We start from the raw sequence: 17,298 nt of genomic DNA on the forward strand, positions 1-17,298 counted from the left end.
TCTTATAGCATCCAGTGTTGCTTTTAATATATTTGGTATTTTAATACATTTCTGATTAGTGATCCTTTGTAGGTTGCTCATAATCTCTCTGTGGAGGCTTTCAACATCTCTTAATCCTGTTGATCTTTTAGTGTGAGTTTTGCCCTGGGAAACTTGGTGGACAACTATGATGTAATAATTCATGCTCTTCAATTCTGGAAAATTTTATAATATGATTTCTTTAATAACATAAGCTCCATTTCCTCTTTCACTTTGAGGCCTTACCTCCCTGTTCTAAGATCAGTTAATTAGCAGCCTTAGTTATAACTGCACAGTTTCTTGGTTATACAAGACAACAAACTCAAAGTCTCAGCAATTAGGACTTGGAATCTTCTTGTGGACCACAATTCTGCTTACCATATCTCTACTGAATTTTTCTTTACTTCTCTCATATTTTTACTTCCAAGACCACCCTGAATGTGGGGTCTTTTTAAAAAAATTATAGTTCTCTTATTTTGTTGACACAGTATCTTCTCTATTTTCTGAGGATCTCAGTACTCTGTGTGTGTGTGTGTGTGTGTGTGTGTGTGTTGTTATTTTAACTCTTTTGCTCCCTGCATTATTTCCTTTTCAATCAAGTTTTTCTTTGATGTTGTTTGTTGGGTGTTTGTCTTTCACGTAGGTTGCTATCCTGCTATCCTCAAATGTCTGGGGACCATCTGTTCCTTTTCAGAGTAAGGGTTGCTTTTTCTTATCACAGTTACCCCCCTTTATGTCTATTGTCTCTGTGATGAAAGCCACTCCTTATTCCTCCAGATTATGAGCTTCCTAGTCTGGAGTGGGAGGCAGGGTGAGTAGTCACTGCTTCACATCCAAGCTTTTACCAATTCTCCTACATTTAGCCTTGTGCCTGTTCCCCTCTTCTCTTACCTAATGTCCCCTGTTTCTCTTACTTAATGACCTCTTCTCTTACCTAATGACACTCTGGGACCTCCCTTCTAGGGTCCTAAGGGAAAGCCCTTGGCTTTTTTTTTTTTTTTTTTAATTTCCAGGACTCCTTCCTCTTAGGCACCTAGTTGTTGTTTCCTTCATTCTGCGATTTCTGTCTTTCAAAATTCTTTTTCTGCTTCTATCTTCTATTACTTGATTTAGAGTATTTATATCTTTTTGTAAACTATTTTCCTCTTCTTTTTGTGAAGATTTGTGGAATTTGAGGAGATGGAAGAGGTAAATGAGTTTTATCAACCAGCTACTTTTTTTTTTTTTTGCCTCTCGAGTAGCTAGGACTAAAGGCACGTGCCACTGCACCCAGCTAATTTTTGTATGCTTTGTAGAGACGGAGTTTCGTCATCTTGCCAAGGCTTGTCTCAAACTCCTGAGCCCAGGCAATCTGCCTGCCTTGGCCTAGTGCTGGGATTACAGGCATGAGCCACTGCACCAGGCCTCAACCAGCTACTTTTAAAAAGAAAACTGTATTCTATTTTGTAGTTCGCTTTTTTCCAATAATAACATAAACATTTCTCGAAATCATTAAAACCGTGAACAATAATGTTTTAAAATAACTTCTACTGGCATCCAGAAATGCTTATAATGTTATTTTATGTAGATATAATAATTTAATAAGTCCTCTCTTTCATGTACATTAAGACTGTTTCAGTTGTTAAAATATTTTTGAAATTATGTGTAACACTATGGAGAACATTTCTCAACATAGATCTTTGTATGTTTCTTTAGTATAAAGTCTGGAAGTGAAATTGCTGAAATCAAAGGATATAAAGATTTTTTCAATTAATAAAAAATTTTAAGCATACAAAAGTAGGAATACTAATTTAATAAATGTCTATGTATCATCACCCCACTCTATGAATTCATGACCAATCCTGTTTTATTTATACCTTTCTCCATAACCTCCTCTACATATTATTTTGAAGCAAATACTTGACATTATTTCATTTCTATAAACATTTCATTGTGTATCTCTAAAAGGTAAATTTTTTTTAATGTTTCATAATATTGGAGATAAATATTTTAAAGAAAATGTTCTCCACCTTGTAGATAGACTTTTCAAATATTAGTTTTGCATGGGTAATATAATCTCATTATTTATTTAAAAGGTTTTCTTCCATTGCCATATAATAGCTATCATGTTTCCCTCCTCAGAAATAGCTAAGATTATTATCACATTATTGTATATTCTTATAGAAATTTTATAACAGCAACTTTGTATTTGTGTTTTCACGTACTCCTTCTGCCTTTCTGCCTTTCTGCATCTTTCTTTTCTTAAAATTCACATTTTACAGCTTTTGTTTCATATTGTAAAATAACGTTCCTGAAAGATTTTGTGAATTTATACTACCAATAACTGTATATCTCATTGATTTGTTAGTGAAAAAATGATCATATTTTTCTTATGTTCACTAACTTTTTACAGAGCACTTTGAAAATCGTCTAAGTCTTCTGTTTGATGTTTTTTGGGGTCAAACTATAGTAGGATGAATTCAGGAGATCTAATGCTCTGAGAATTATTACTTTTAGTGCCTGTTATGTCAGTCCTCATTGTCCTTAACCTTTCTTGCCTATTTTGGAAATGAGTATTCTAAAATACTGTCCTTAACCGCTTAACTCCTGAGACATTTCTATTTTGATAAGCTCCTAAAATTTTTTTGTATATGTTGTGAGGCAAGAATGTCAAGAGATTCCTCACCCTATATAGCTAGCCAGTTGTCCCATTACTGTGTGTTATTCACTGTTACTTTGCAGTTACCACTTAAAATTTTTTATTATATAAAGTCTCTACAATTATATCTGCATTATTTATCACTTAATCTGCAATTACCAGCACAGTGCCTGAAACATAATGATGCTAAAATAAATATTCATAGAATAAATAAGTAAATAAATTAATCTAAAATTATGCAGTGGTTTTCAAGGGAGAGAAACAAGTTGTGCATAGTTGAACTTTCCCACACATACTACTATACCCTCCTTGCCTTCAAACAACTCCTTTAGAATGCAAAGTAGAAAGCAAGTATCATAGGGAATTATAGATAATTTTCAATGGGAATCCCTAGCAAGGAGAAATGATATTTAGCTGGGCACACACTCCTTGCACAGTGAGAACTACAGAATTCCCATTGCTTCTTATTGCTAATATGCTGATGACTCCAAGTCAGTATCCTTAGTTTATGCCTCTCTTTCCTGAGTTTCAGACTCAAATATTCAGATCCCCTCCTAAATATGTATTTGCTTAGATATCTGGAAAACTGAACTTCCCTTTTCTCAGTGCCTTAGCCTTACATTTTGGAAGTCATCCTTGGCTCATTCCTCTTCTTCACTCTTTATATAAACCTGAACTCAAACTAATTGCACTTTAATTTCTCTTATCTCTATTTACATCTTCCTTATGTCTACTGCTACTATCTTCCTTCAGGCCCTTATCATTTTTAGTTTGGGTTAAAATTTCTTGCTTAGTTCAAGAGTTTCCATCCCTACCCTACTCACCTATTTTCCAGAGTGGCTTTCTAAAACACAGATCTAATTCATTACTCTCTGCTTACTCTTTAATGACTTCCCGTTACCAAAGATTGGGCTTCAAGCCTCTTAGTATGGCATATGCACCTTTCCTCACTCTAGTCCACCTCTACCTTTGAACTCTACCCCTTAGCCATCATAACCCATCTGCTATTCTCCAAATATGCCTTCCTTAGCTTCACTGATTTTTAAAATCTTGATCCTTTCTCAAGACTCAATGGTGTCCTTGAATCCCCTTGCTAGTTTTTGTCCCACCCCATGTGCTCCCATGTACTTCTTGAACACATTATTATTATCATTATTATTATTATTAAGGCAGAGTCTTGCTTTGTCGCCCAGGCTAGAGTTCAGTGGCACAATCTCAGCTCACTGCAACCTCTGCCTCCCGAGTTCAAGCAATTCTCCTGCCTCAGCCTCCCAAGTAGCTAGGACCACAGGTGTGCACCACCATGCCTGGTTAACTTTTGTATTTTTAGTAGACATGGGTTTTTGCCATGTTAGCCAGACCGGTCTCAAACTCCTGACCTCAAGTGATTCTCCCGCCCTGGCCTCACAAAGTGTTGGTATTACAGGCATGAGCCATGGCGCCTGGACATATCAGTGTCATTATTTATTACATTGCACTGGTAGATCTTGTAGCACCATAAAAATCATCTAGTTGTCTGTCGTAGTCTGTGCCATGTGCTTCCTGTATGCTTCCACTGTTTAAGTATGAGATATTGAATAGCTGCTAAATGTTGGGGCCCTATTTCCTTTACTTTGCAGGCAGCTGCAGGAAGAAGTGCTTTGATGCATCATTTAGAGGACTGGAGAACTGCCGGTGTGATGTGGCATGTGAAGACCGAGGCGATTGCTGCTGGGATTTTGAAGACACCTGTGTGGAATCAAGTATGAGTTCTGAGAATAAGTTTATTAGCATGTTGGTTGTGCCACTATTAATACATGTCAAATTTTTTTCTTTTCTTTCCTTTTGTTTGAGACAGAGTGTCACTCTGTTGCCTAGGCTGGAGTACAGTGGCATGATCATGGCTAACTCTATTCTTAATCTCCTGAGTCCAATTGATCTTTCCACCTCAGCCTCCTGAGTATCTGGGACCACAGGCATGCAGCACCACACCTGGCTAATTGTTTTTAACCCCATCTCTACTAAAAATAAAAAAACTTAACCATGTTGCCTAGGCTGGTCTTGAACTCCTGGACTCAAGCAATTCTTCCACCTTGGCCTCCCAAAGTGCTGGGATTATAGGCATGAACCACTGCGCCAGGTCTGTGTCCAAATTTTCATCTACATACCTTGTGTATTAGTTTCCTAGGGTTGCCATGACAAAGTACCACAGACTGGGTGGCTTAGCCAAGGAAGTTTGTTTTCTCACAGTTCTGGAGACTGGAAGTCCAACTTTTAGGTGTTGGCAGGGTTGGGTCCTCCTGAAGACTCCAAAAGAGAATCTGCTCCATGCTTCTCTCCTAGCTTCTGGTGGGTGCTGGCAATCTTTGGCTTGTGGCAGCACAGCTCCAGACTCTGCCTTCATCTTCACATAATCTGTGTCTCTTCACATAGTCTTCTCTCTGTCTGTGTCTGTGTTTAAATTTTCCCTTTTAATAAGAACACCAGTCATACTGGATTAAGGCCCACCCTAATGACCTCATTTTACTTAATTATCTACAAGTAATTTTTTTTTGAAACAGTCTCACTCTTATCTACAAGTAATTTTTTTTTAAACAAAGACAGAAATGAAATAGTCTGTCATTTCTACTTCACTAATTAGCTAGAATGTTCTACAATGAGAAATATCCATGAAGCAAAATGTTTTGTTTTTGCTAATTTTTGTTAAGATTTTAAAAATTTGTTAAATTTCCCCCATTTGATATCAGTTATTCTCACTGGCTATTTCTTTTTTTTTTTTTTTTTTTTTGATACTTTCCTTTTTCTCTTCTTTAGACTGTATGTCTATAGTTATTAAATCCATGTCTTTTTTTTTTTTTTTTTTTTTTTTCCTGAAACAAAGGCCAGATTGCAGCGGCACAATCTTGGCTCACTGCAACCTCCACCTCTTGGGTTCAAGCAGTTCTCCTGCCTCAGCCTCCTGAGTAGCTGGGACTACAGGAGTGCTCTACCAAGCCCAACTAATTTTTGTATTTTTGTTGGAGACGGGGTTTCACCATGTTGGCCAGGCTGGTCTTGAACTTCTGGCCTCAAGTGATCCCACTACCTCGGCATCCCAAAGTGCTGGGATTACAGGTGTGGGCCACTGCACCTGGCCTCAGCAAGTAATTTGGAACCGTTTCTAAATAAGATCACATTCACAAGTAATGGGGGTTGGGACTGCAACGTCTTTTTAGGGGACACAATTAAACCTATAACACCTATACACGGTCTTATTATCATTTCCCCCTTAACAATGCTAAATACAGAATTCACACTTTATTTAACCAAGGTTGAGGAATAACAGGCTATGGTAAATGAAATACTGTATCATTACATACATTTCAGTGGAGTTTTACTATGGCTGAAGTTCAACATCTTGTTTGTTTCATTTGCAGTGGTTCTCAAACTTCAAGGTGCATAGAAGTCACTTGGAAAGCGGGTGATTCTTGATCATTCTGATGCCAGTATTCCACAGGGCACAATTTGAGAAATGCTGTTCTCTAGGTGGAAAAGACAGCTTGCAATGTTTAATTCCCTAAATAATCTGGGAAGGTGGTGGAGGGGGGTGTCTAGTGGCTGGAGGAGAGTGAAGATTAGAAGAGTAGAGTTCTTTACTTTATGTTCCCTGAAAAGGGCAAGAGGGAGAGGATAACCCAGTATAGATAGAGATCTGTGTTCCCTTTACTTAATCTCCAAAAACGTTTTCTTTCTATGTAAATGAGAAATGCTGGAGAAGGAAGAAATCTATATATAACTGAGGTGGACAAAAGTTGCCTATTGAGAGTGTTTGTCTCAGAACAAGGCTGATGTTGATTTTAGTCACTGTTTCCTAGCAAATGGCAGTGCCAAGCCACCTTCCTCCAGCCTCTTGCTGCTTTTAGCAATGGGATTTATTGAAACTGTTCTCATCCTAAGCCCATAGCCTGGGAGAACCCCCGAGGCATGGGTGGCAGCTGCTTTGTCACTGCTGTCACTTTCCACTGAGAGGTACCTTGACCTGCCTACATTCTCAAAGACATGACTGTGCTCCTGTTACTTCTGTTGTCACCTTTTCTTCCTTGCTGCTTGTCTTTAGACAAAGCTGGGCAAAGCTGCTCTTGGGTGGCAATAATCAGTCAGGGCCAGTGATTCTTCACTTTGGGGAGCTCCTGCTCTTGGATGGGAATAGGAGCCGTGTTCAGATCTTCTTCAAGCTCACAGTGTACCTGCTAAGTAAACCTGGGTTGTGGTTTATAAAGCTGCATTTCTCTCTGCCACCTAGCTAATGAAGAAAAGTGGTGGTTTACCCCTCATTTGGCATTATGTATTTTCATTTATTAATACAGATAAATGAAATTCTTGGTTGTATTATTTGATTGTATTATTATACAATCAAATAATTTGATTGTATTATTATACAATCAAATAATTTGATTGTATTATTTGATTGTATTATTTACAATCAAGAATTGTATTGTATTATTATATTTGGTTGTATTATTATAATATAGCAGTAAATAAATGAAATTTGTATATTTTATATTGGAGGCTTAAATGCTCAGAACTGAACTGTATCGTTTTACAGCTCGAATATGGACGTGCAATAAATTTCGTTGTGGAGAGACCAGATTAGAGGCCAGCCTTTGCTCTTGTTCAGATGACTGTTTGCAGAGGAAAGATTGCTGTGCTGACTATAAGAGTGTTTGCCAAGGTAAGCAGGAGTATGTTGACTCATTTGCCCCTGCAAGTTCAGAGGAACTCCGTGAGTGTCCTAGAGCTATGCTAGTCTGCAAAAATCAGAACAAGTCAGAGAATCTTTAGTTACTCCATGTAGAAGAAAAGATCAAATGCATTTACTGTGGGATGAAATGTGGTTTGTAACCACAGAGGAGGAGAACTCACAGCATAGATATAGAAGAGAGATCTTAAAATTCCTTATTTGTCTGTAAGGCAAAGTCTTTTCCAATCCAATGACCTTGCCAGATGCAGTTGTACTTTCAGACACTGAATAGCAGATCCCAAAGTTAAAATATAGAGAATGAGGTTTTCTAGCTCAGATATCATCTTGTTAAGCCAATGTTGTTATTGCCAAAACAAATGTGTCCTCAACGGTTTAAATTGCTAAGTATCCTCACGGAGTTAATGTAGAGTCAAGATTAGGATTCAGGTTATTCAACTCTTTATTCTACCCACTCCCCACTTTATAAGGGATGTGACTTTAAAAAAAAAAATCACCAATTCTTCCAAACATCTGATGAAATTTATGAAAAATGCATATATACATATATCAACCAAATTTCTTCAAGCTATCAATCCCTTTTTATAACCTCACACCAAACTGAGCTGACAATTTCAATACTTTTGACAAAAAAAGATTAGGTTGAATTCTGATTTCTGAAATTGGATGAAAATATTGTAGTAGAAACCTTAACTATAATCTACTAATAGAAAATAAGTTGTGTACCAATGGATAAATCAGTTTTTATACAAAATATAATTAAAAATCACCTGAAACGGGTTATAAGAAAAGTCTGAAATGGTAACTCCTTTTTAAAAATAATAATTACTCAATATTTAATACTCCATACTGCATCATTTCAAAATTTCTTTAATTTCACAAGGCAAGTATAGGTTCTAGTCTGCTTCTTTCTCTAATAAATTCACTGACCATATTACCTCTGACCTCTCTAGTCTCCCTTCTTCTGTTCCAATTTGGTAACTTTTAACTTTTTAATCTCAAGATGGATGCTTAGGCCATGTGGAAATTTTTTTTTTTTTTTTTTTTTTTTTTTTTTTTTACTGAATTCACTGGTTACTCTGATGGAGTTAATGTAATCATTTCAGTTTATTTTTTAAAACAAATATAAATGTTTTCTCACTCTGAGCGTTAACACTTTATATTTTAAGTGTTAAATGTGCCTACCAGCTTTTAGAATTAAAAAAAGCTAAATGATTTTTGTCAAAATTGCATCTTTTGAGAGTAGTTTGAGAATTTTTATCAAAATTTTATCTCCCGAGAGTAGTTTGAGAGAATTTGAATCATTTTTGTTTGAGAAACCAGCTAATTACTTTTATATTTTGTTAAGTGTAGAATTTCTAAAAACGTTATGATAAATTTCTACCACATACAGAGGTACAGAGAATATTATGATGTTTTCTCTCTAAGTCCATCAACTATTTTCAGCAGTTATCAATTCATGGCCAATCTTGTCTCACATTGACAAAGTATAATTTTGAATATAAAATGAACATGTCAAAGATTTACTAACTCGTTTATAAGATAACCAACCAGAATTAAAGCAGGTTCAAAGAGAATAAGAAACTAAGCCACTAAATTGTGTATATAAGACTGAAAGAATGTTGGAATAAAATCACTAGAACCATATCTTTTGGTGGGACAGAATTGAATTGCATTTCTGTAGGACAATTTATTTGCTATCAGGTATGAATCAGTTATATTGTTATTTGTTTTCTACTAGTTATTTATTACTCCCAAATAAACAACTTATAAAATGAATAATAAAGAGTAAGCTGGATAAAGATACATGCCCCTTGATAATTGGATAATATGTTTTTGGGCTTTTTAGATAATTCCCAGCGTGACATTAAAATGATGTCTAATGATCAGTCCTCTTGCCTATTTCCAACTTTTAGATTTTTTTCTTTAACAAAATATGCTCATTATTGCCAGCCTCTCTTCCATAATTTTACATTGTTTCAAAGCAAAACCAAGAGTATCATTCATCTAAAATATGTATTTAGCTACATATTTTAAGTACGTATCTAAAAAGATAAAGATAATTTCCATCAAGAGGCACATCATGCCTGCAGGTGTGTTTTTTGGGATATGTTAGCCATTGATAAGCATTGCCGAGATACACTAGGCGTTGCAGATGGTGACAGTCATAGTCTGTCATTTCTACTTCACTAATGAGCTAGAATGTTCTACAATGAGAAATATCCATGAAGCAAAATTTTTTGTTTTTGCTAATTTTTGTTAAGATTTTAAAAATTTGTTAAATTTCCTCCATTTGATATCAGTTATTCTCATTGGCTATTTCTTTCTTTTTTTTTTTTTCTTGATACTTTCCTTTTTCTCTTCTTTAGACTGTATGTCTATAGTTATTAAATCCATTTATTCTAGCAGTTGGGAAAATATTGTTCTTGAGGCAAAAAACATTATCAAGAAAAAGAAGAAATATCTTTTTTTCATCTAAAAGAATCCCCTTTGGGGCTGGGTGTGGTGGCTTACATCTGTAATCCCAGCACTTTGGGAGGCCAAGGCGGGAGGATCACTTGAGGTCAGGAGTTCAAGACCAGCCTGACCAAATGGTGAAACCCTGTCTCTACAAAAAATACAAAATTACCCGGGCATGGTGGCGCTTGCCTACAATCCCAGTTACTTGGGAAGCTGAAGCAGGAGAATCACTTGAACCAGGGAGGTGGAGGTTGCAGTGAGCCGAGATCACACCATTGCACTCCAGCCTGGGCAACAAGAGTGAAAGTCCATCTCAAAAAAAATAAATAAAATAAATAAATAAATCCCCTCTGTTTCTCTTGGTAAAAATAGACTTCCTGGTATTCAGTTATTACAGATTACTGGTCTCTACAAGTCACTAGAGACACTGCCTTTGCCAGCAACTGAAAATGCACTTCACGTGTTTTAGAAGAAATTAGTCATGGGACTAACAGAAATTAAATAGTTTGGGAAGATCATGTCCATTGAACACTTGCTTCTCGTTTCTTGTCTGTGGTGCAGCAAGTATAAAGATTTCGATCTTATGCTTTTCAGGAGAAACCTCATGGCTGGAAGAAAACTGTGACACAGCCCAGCAGTCTCAGTGTCCAGAAGGGTGAGCATGACGGATACAGGGATTTTTATCCTCCTTTAACAAAGGTGCACATAAGAATGTAGTTAGTTCAGACGCAGAGTAGAATTTCCTCCACTTCATGTACATTTCAAAACAGAATAGTTCACAAAGGATTAGATTTCTTGTGGGTTCCAAGTTTTAATGGACTTTTGTTTGCTTTATTTTTTACAAAGCCCTTTTATATTAATTTATTATATTTATGTTTTACAACGACGACTTTATTATGTTTTTGTCTTTGAGACAGGGTTTTGCTCTCCTGTCCAAGCTGGAGTGCAGTGGTGCAATCACAGCTCACTGCAGCCTTGACCTCCCAGACACAGGTGATCCTCCCCATCTCAGCCTCCTGAGTAGCTGGGACTACAGGCATGTCACCATGCTTGGCTAATTTTTTGTTTTTCTCTCTCTCTCTTTTTTTTTTTTTTTGTACAGATGAGGTTTCACTAGGTTGCCCAGGCTGGTCTCAAACTCTTGAGTTCAAGTGATCCACTCGCCTTGGCCTCCCAAAATGCTAGGATTCCAGGCATGAGCCACTCTACTCAGCCACAGTAATGACTTTTGAAAATTAGTTGGAATATTACATAAGTAATATTCCAAAGGTCTTGTGGTCAGGATTGAAATTAGCTTGAAATTACTTCTGCCAGAACTCCTTTTCCTTTTTTAAATAACTTAATTCCTGCCTTCTTTTTTAAAATAAAGATAGGGTCTCGGTGTGTTGGCTAGGTTGATCTTGATCTCCTGGCCTCGAGCAGTCCTCCCTCCTGGGCCTCCCAACGTGTTGGAATTACAGCCATGAGCCACTGTGTCTGGCCAGAACTCTTTTCTATTTTACATCTTGGTGCCTCAAATTTCTTCTTGTTAAGAGCAGGGAAAGAGGTTTGTGCAGGCCTTGAAATGAAAGGAGGTCTTTGAAGGGTGGATGAGGAGAGCTTTGTCAGGGGGCACAGGTGATGAACACATGAGGTGACACTCCTGCCCCACCTCTCCCATGCATCTTTTCCACACGTTTATCATGGCTGCTTCGCTGACTGCCGGGGCCTGGAAATGTGCATCACCTCAAGCCAGCGCGGATTCCCCATTTCTCCATCCACCCCTCTGCCCTTCACACTTTTCTGGGCCAAGTAAGGGAGAATGGTGGAAGGGTGGATGAAAAAGAAATGAATACCTGGCTTTAGGAGGAATTGGTAGAGGCAGTTTTTAAATTTAAGTATTATTATTATTATTATTATTATTAAGAGATAGGGTCTCACTCTGTCACCCAGGCTGGAGTGCAGTGGCATGATCACAGCTCACTACAGCCTCAAATTCCTGGACTCAGGCTATCCTCCCATCTCAGCCTCCCAAGTATTTGAGACTATAGGCATGGGCCCCCACACCCAGCTAAACATTATTTTGTATTTTTTTGTACAGACAGGGTCTTACTATGTTGCCCAGACTGGACTCAAACTCCTGAACTCAGGTGATCCTCCTGCCTTGGCTTCACAAAGTGCTGGGATAACAGGCATGAACTACTGTGCTGGCCAGTGGAGGCATTTTTTGTTTCAAGACAGGGTCTCATTCTGTTGCCCAGGTTGCAGTGCAGTGGCGTGATCATGACTCATAGCAGCTGCCACCTCCCAGGCTCAAACAATTCCCTCACCTCAGCCTCCCAAGTAGCTGGGACTACAAGCATGTGCCACCATTCTCAGCTAATTCTTGTGTTTTTTGTAGAGACAGTGTTTTTCCACGTTTCCTCGTCTGATCTCGAACTTCTGGGCTCAAGGGATCCTGCCATCTTGGCCTCCCAAAGTGCTGGGATTACAGGCATGAGCTGCTGTGTCTGGCCCAGTGGAGGCATTTTTAAATAGTGTTATTTCATTTTGAAAAGGAGTATGGATAATGTGCCTGTTTTTCTTCCGTGCTACTTTGGTTTGTAGCTCAGATTCAGCTGCTCTCTTCCCACCTTGTGGGTGGAAGAGCAAAGGATTAGAATAAAATGAGAGAAGTTTGAGTCCTGATTTTGCCTGTGGGTCTTTTGCACTGGTCACTTCCCTGAGCTTCATCTATGAAATTGAAATAATAACAATGCCAGGATCAGACAATTTCATGTGAGAATTAAATGACCTAAAGCAAGGGAATATGCTTGGTGAGTTATCAAGCAGTAGGTTAATTTTAGTTCTAGTGCATGGTGCATAGTAGGTACTCAAGAAATTGTTAATATTTTTCTAGTGAAATTTTTCTGTAGTCACTCGTTTTATTGGATGAACCTGATACTTGAATCTATTAAGGTGTGCCCATGGCATTTTCTCATGGTTCAAATTACCCTGTCAATTCATCTCTGAAAAGCATACTAATACCGGCTAACATTCATATAGTTCTTATTATGTACCGATATGTACATTACACAATAGTTATCTTACATATTATTCCTTATAAAAACCCTTTGGTTCTATTATCTCCATCTTCATTTTACAAAGAATGAAATGGAGGCAAAAGCTGTGAAATCACTTGCCCAGTGCTGCATTGCTAGTGGTTGCTGGAAGCAGGAAGCAAACCCAGGCAGCAAGGTCCCAGAGTCTCTGTGGCATAATGCTCCCTCAAGTCGTAGGCTGAGCCCGTGATGCTGTGCGATTCATCAGAAGAAGGGGTAAGGGCCTGAATAAGGGGAAGAATTGTTTGAGGCACCAAGACTCCCTCACCTGTTGATAACCGGGAGGAGAGAGACATTAGGTGAGCAGGAAGGTTTTCACTAAAGTCTTTGTAAAGAGTCTCAACAAACCTAGATGACTAAGCCCAAATGATTAGTTAGAATGGTCTTCTCCAAACTGGCAAATCACTGTCCCCCTGAGGATTTGAGAGCTGGAGCAGCATCCCAGAGAAATTACAGGACTGATTTGGCAACCTTGATGCAAGGCAAGACTAGAAAGGAACCTGGTGAGGAAAGGGGTGGTGGTGGTGGTCAGTAGGACACTGACCATCACCTACAATCCCCTCATTCTCTTTATTCCATTGAAGTCATTCCTGCCTATACCTTCCATCCCTGCAAGGAAAATGGACAATGATGATTCTGCTCACCATGAATAATATTTGCTGGTAAAAATTTTATAGTGGCTAAAGACATTACATAAAACCCTCTTGCCAGACATTTATGCTAGTATTCTCTTTACTTGTTTGCCTTACTATTTTGCTAGTGATCATAGTACAGTAAGGAGCTTAGACTCTTAAATCAGACAGATGTGAGCCAATAGCCTAGCTCTGCCCCTACTGGTGGTGGGACACCTTGGGTAAGCTACCTGATCCTAGTGAAATAACAGATCGGAGATGACAGTTCTTGGCATGTAGTGAGCTCTTACTCAAGCTTCATCACAGGCAATGAAAATAATATGGATGCAATGTTCAAGTTTTTTAGCAATCAGAGAAATAAGAACCAAAAGAAGACACAACTTTTACTCCATGAAATAATCAGTACATCGTGATTTGTGTATATAAAGTCCCAGCTACCTGTCTTGTTTATGAAAGTACTGTATAAGTTAATATCTACTGTTGGGAATGAATTGTGGCAATATTTTAGTCTCCTTTGAAAGTTTGTCGTAAGACCAGGAAATGTGATCTTTATGAATTTATCTTTAGGAAATAATTAAGGATGTTTTAGCTACAAGAAAGTTCGTATCAGCAGAATGTAAAATGCACTTTCTAGTTAGCTTAGACAGGCAAGCTGGCCATTAAAAAAGGGGTGCATTGGATCTTTGGATTCCACTCTTGATCCCACAGACAGTTGACCCTGTCTTTAATCTTCAAAGTTATTTTAATGGCATATTTATGAATATAAAATTTTTAATCAGAGTTATGTTAATGAGTTTATGAAAAAAATAAATACTTTCTCATGCAAATTGCACTAGGCCACTTTAATTTCTTCATGAATTTTCTGCACACTGCAGTTCAAACAGTCCCAGTTTTCCATTTTTATTTTTAAATTGAGGTATCCTATAGTTCATATACATTGAAATGGTCCTATCTTAATTGTATAATATAATGCAATTTGGAAATTCACTAAGTGATATAACTTACTAATATAGAATATTTCCAACATATAGAATATTTCCACCATCCCAGAAAGATACCTCATGTCCCTTCCCATTGCTTACTTCCCAAAGACAATCACTATTGTGATTTCTATCATCATATATTCCTGTTTTAGAATTTATGTAAATGAAGTTAAACCACAGGCTCTCTTAGGTCTGGAAACCTAATAACTTTCCAAATTGGAAAGTACTCAAGTGCCCGTGGACAGTAGAATAAGTTCTGGTTTATTCATTCACTGGAATATTAGACAGCTATGAGAATGAATGATCCATAATTACTTGCAACAATATGGAGGAATCTCAAACATAATCTCGAGTAAAAGAATTGAGACTCAACAAAATGCATACTGTATGATTTTATTTGCATATAAATGTAAGTACAAAAATAGACAAAGATAATCTATGCTGTTGGAAATCAAGATACTGATCATCCTTGGTGGGGTGTGGTTTGGAAAGTTTAGTGACCACAGGAAGCACAAGCATCCTGATAATATTCTGTTTCTTTATCTGGGTGATGACTACACAGTGGAGTTCAGTTAATGAAAATTTATCAAACTATACATCTGTGAAATGTGTGTGTGTATAACAGAAGCAAAATTTTATGCCAGGCACAGTGACTCGTGCCTGTAATCCCAGCTCTTTGGAGGCCAAGGCGGGTGGATCACTTGAGGTCAGAAGTTGGAGACCAGCCTGGCCAACATGGTGAAATCCCATCTCTACTAAAATTTAGCCGGATGTGGCAGCGTGCACCTGTAATCCCAGCTACTTGGGAGGCTGAGGCACGAGAATTGCTTGAACCCAGGAGGTGGAGGCTGGGTGACAGGGTGAAACTGTGTCTCAAAAAAAAAAAAAAAAATGACAGTGTCTGGCTATGGCCCAAAAGTTACCCAATTATTTCACCTTAAACACAGGTCTAAAAAAAAAGATTGCAATGCTTTTGAGGTAAATATAACTATCCAAAACAATGGACAAATTTTGTTTTTCATTTTCAGGTTTGACCTGCCACCTGTTATCTTGTTTTCTATGGATGGATTTAGAGCTGAATATTTATACACATGGGATACTTTAATGCCAAATATCAATAAACTGAGTAAGTCTTCTATAACTAGTGGCATGAAAATGATAAAGACACCTAGTTAGTCAATCTCCAGATGATGCAACTTTCTTTCTGACTTTTAACCTTAGTGGTTTGTCTTAGCCTAGATCCTCTCTGACTTTACCACGTGGTATCTACTTTCAATCAGAAGTGTATTTTCACACTTGCTGGCTTCTCCTACCTTTATTTTGGTAGCATGGTCAGCCTTTTGTTTGTTTATTTTGATTTGTTTTGTATTCGAATGTAACTTCTGTCCTCTGGAAATCTATTCGTGTGTACTGCCTTGAAAGGGATGTTTGTCAGACCTGGGTTCTGGGTCTTAGCAAGGTGGATATAACAAGAATCGGATCCTGAAGGCAGGTGGGCTAGACAGATCCAGCACCTCCCACCACTTCAGCAGATGTCAAGTCCAGGATCTATTTCTGGTCCTGGAATTAAACTGCCTACAATCTGACTCTACTAATTGCTAGCTGTGAGGTCTCAGACAAGTTTCCTTCATCTTTTAGTGCCCTAGTCTCTTCATCTGTGAAATGGTGACTTCCCATCTGATAGGATTACTGTGAGAATGTACAGGTAGCTTTCAAAAAATAGCTATTTGATATGTGGCAAATGATGGGTGGATTTAAGTAATTGTTATAATTCTTTTATTATCAATTTTACTATGTTATACTTCTGTGTTAGGACACTTAGCCTTCACATAATTTAATAAAAGTAGTAATAAAGAGAAGTTGAGGCTGGACATGGTAGCCAGTGCCTGTAACTCTAGCACTTTGGGAGGCAGAGGCTAGAGCATCCCTTGAACTCAGGAGTTTGAGACCAGCCTGTGCAACACAGTGAGACCTCATCTCTATTTAATAATAATTTTTTTTTTTAAAGAGAAGTTGAATACCCAATGACACAGTGCTAAGAAGTGGCATAGTTAAAACCAGAGAACTAACTCCAGGGCCCACACTTTTCACTGCCCTGCAATTCCTCTCTTCTCCCTCCTCTGAGGCCCTGTTTTATATCCCCAAAGTTCTCAAATTTTCTGTCATTTTTTACTGGTTTATTGTTTTTCTTTTTCTGCAAATTATTAAAAATAGCTGTTTGACTCTGGGTAAGTCAATTGACTTTTCTTGGCCTCAGTTTCCTCATTTGTAAAACAAAATGTCTAGATCTGATGATTTCTACTATTAATTCCAGCCCTAAAATGCCGTGGTTGTAGGAAGATAGACCACTACTTCCAACAACCATTGTTTTCTCAGCTTCTCCCTCATTCCCTGAGGCAGATCTTTAGCAAAGAGATTGTTTTCCAAATCCAGGACCTGCCACTTTTCTGCTGAGTCATTTTGTCCTAGAAAGTTAGCTAACACTTCTCAGTTTCTATCTTCTTACCTAAATTTGTCTTGATAAACTGGATATCAAATCTGGTGTCAAAAGGGAATTTGACTAGCCAGGGTGAACTGAACCTTTTCTAAAGTAAAATTCCTTGATTTGCTCATTCCATTGAGAATTAGGAATGACATCAATGTAATACAGCCACTAAGAGCTTTCTGCTTTTGATGTTTAAAATATTTTAAAACATTTAAAAAAATTTTAGTCATGTAAACAACATCTCAATCCTCAAATGTGTGAAGCTATGATCATCTAGGCCTACCT

The 17,298-nt window shown here is 37.7% G+C and overlaps 1 protein-coding gene across 2 annotated transcripts in view; it reads left to right on the top strand.

Annotated features, from left to right (window-relative positions):
* The window catches only part of LOC105465609 (ectonucleotide pyrophosphatase/phosphodiesterase 3), a 100,296-nt gene that overhangs the window by 11,562 nt on the left and 71,436 nt on the right, over window positions 1-17,298 (top strand). For both annotated transcript variants that reach the window (XM_011714141.2, XM_011714142.2), the window contains exons 4-7: window positions 4,276-4,398; window positions 7,221-7,346; window positions 10,428-10,488; window positions 15,557-15,654. In XM_011714141.2, the coding sequence (XP_011712443.2) occupies window positions 4,276-4,398; window positions 7,221-7,346; window positions 10,428-10,488; window positions 15,557-15,654 (408 nt within the window). The remainder of the gene's footprint in view (window positions 1-4,275; window positions 4,399-7,220; window positions 7,347-10,427; window positions 10,489-15,556; window positions 15,655-17,298) is intronic.

This window comes from Macaca nemestrina, chromosome 5, assembly GCF_043159975.1.
Source record: "Macaca nemestrina isolate mMacNem1 chromosome 5, mMacNem.hap1, whole genome shotgun sequence".
In the NCBI taxonomy this organism is placed as follows: Eukaryota; Metazoa; Chordata; class Mammalia; order Primates; family Cercopithecidae; genus Macaca; species Macaca nemestrina.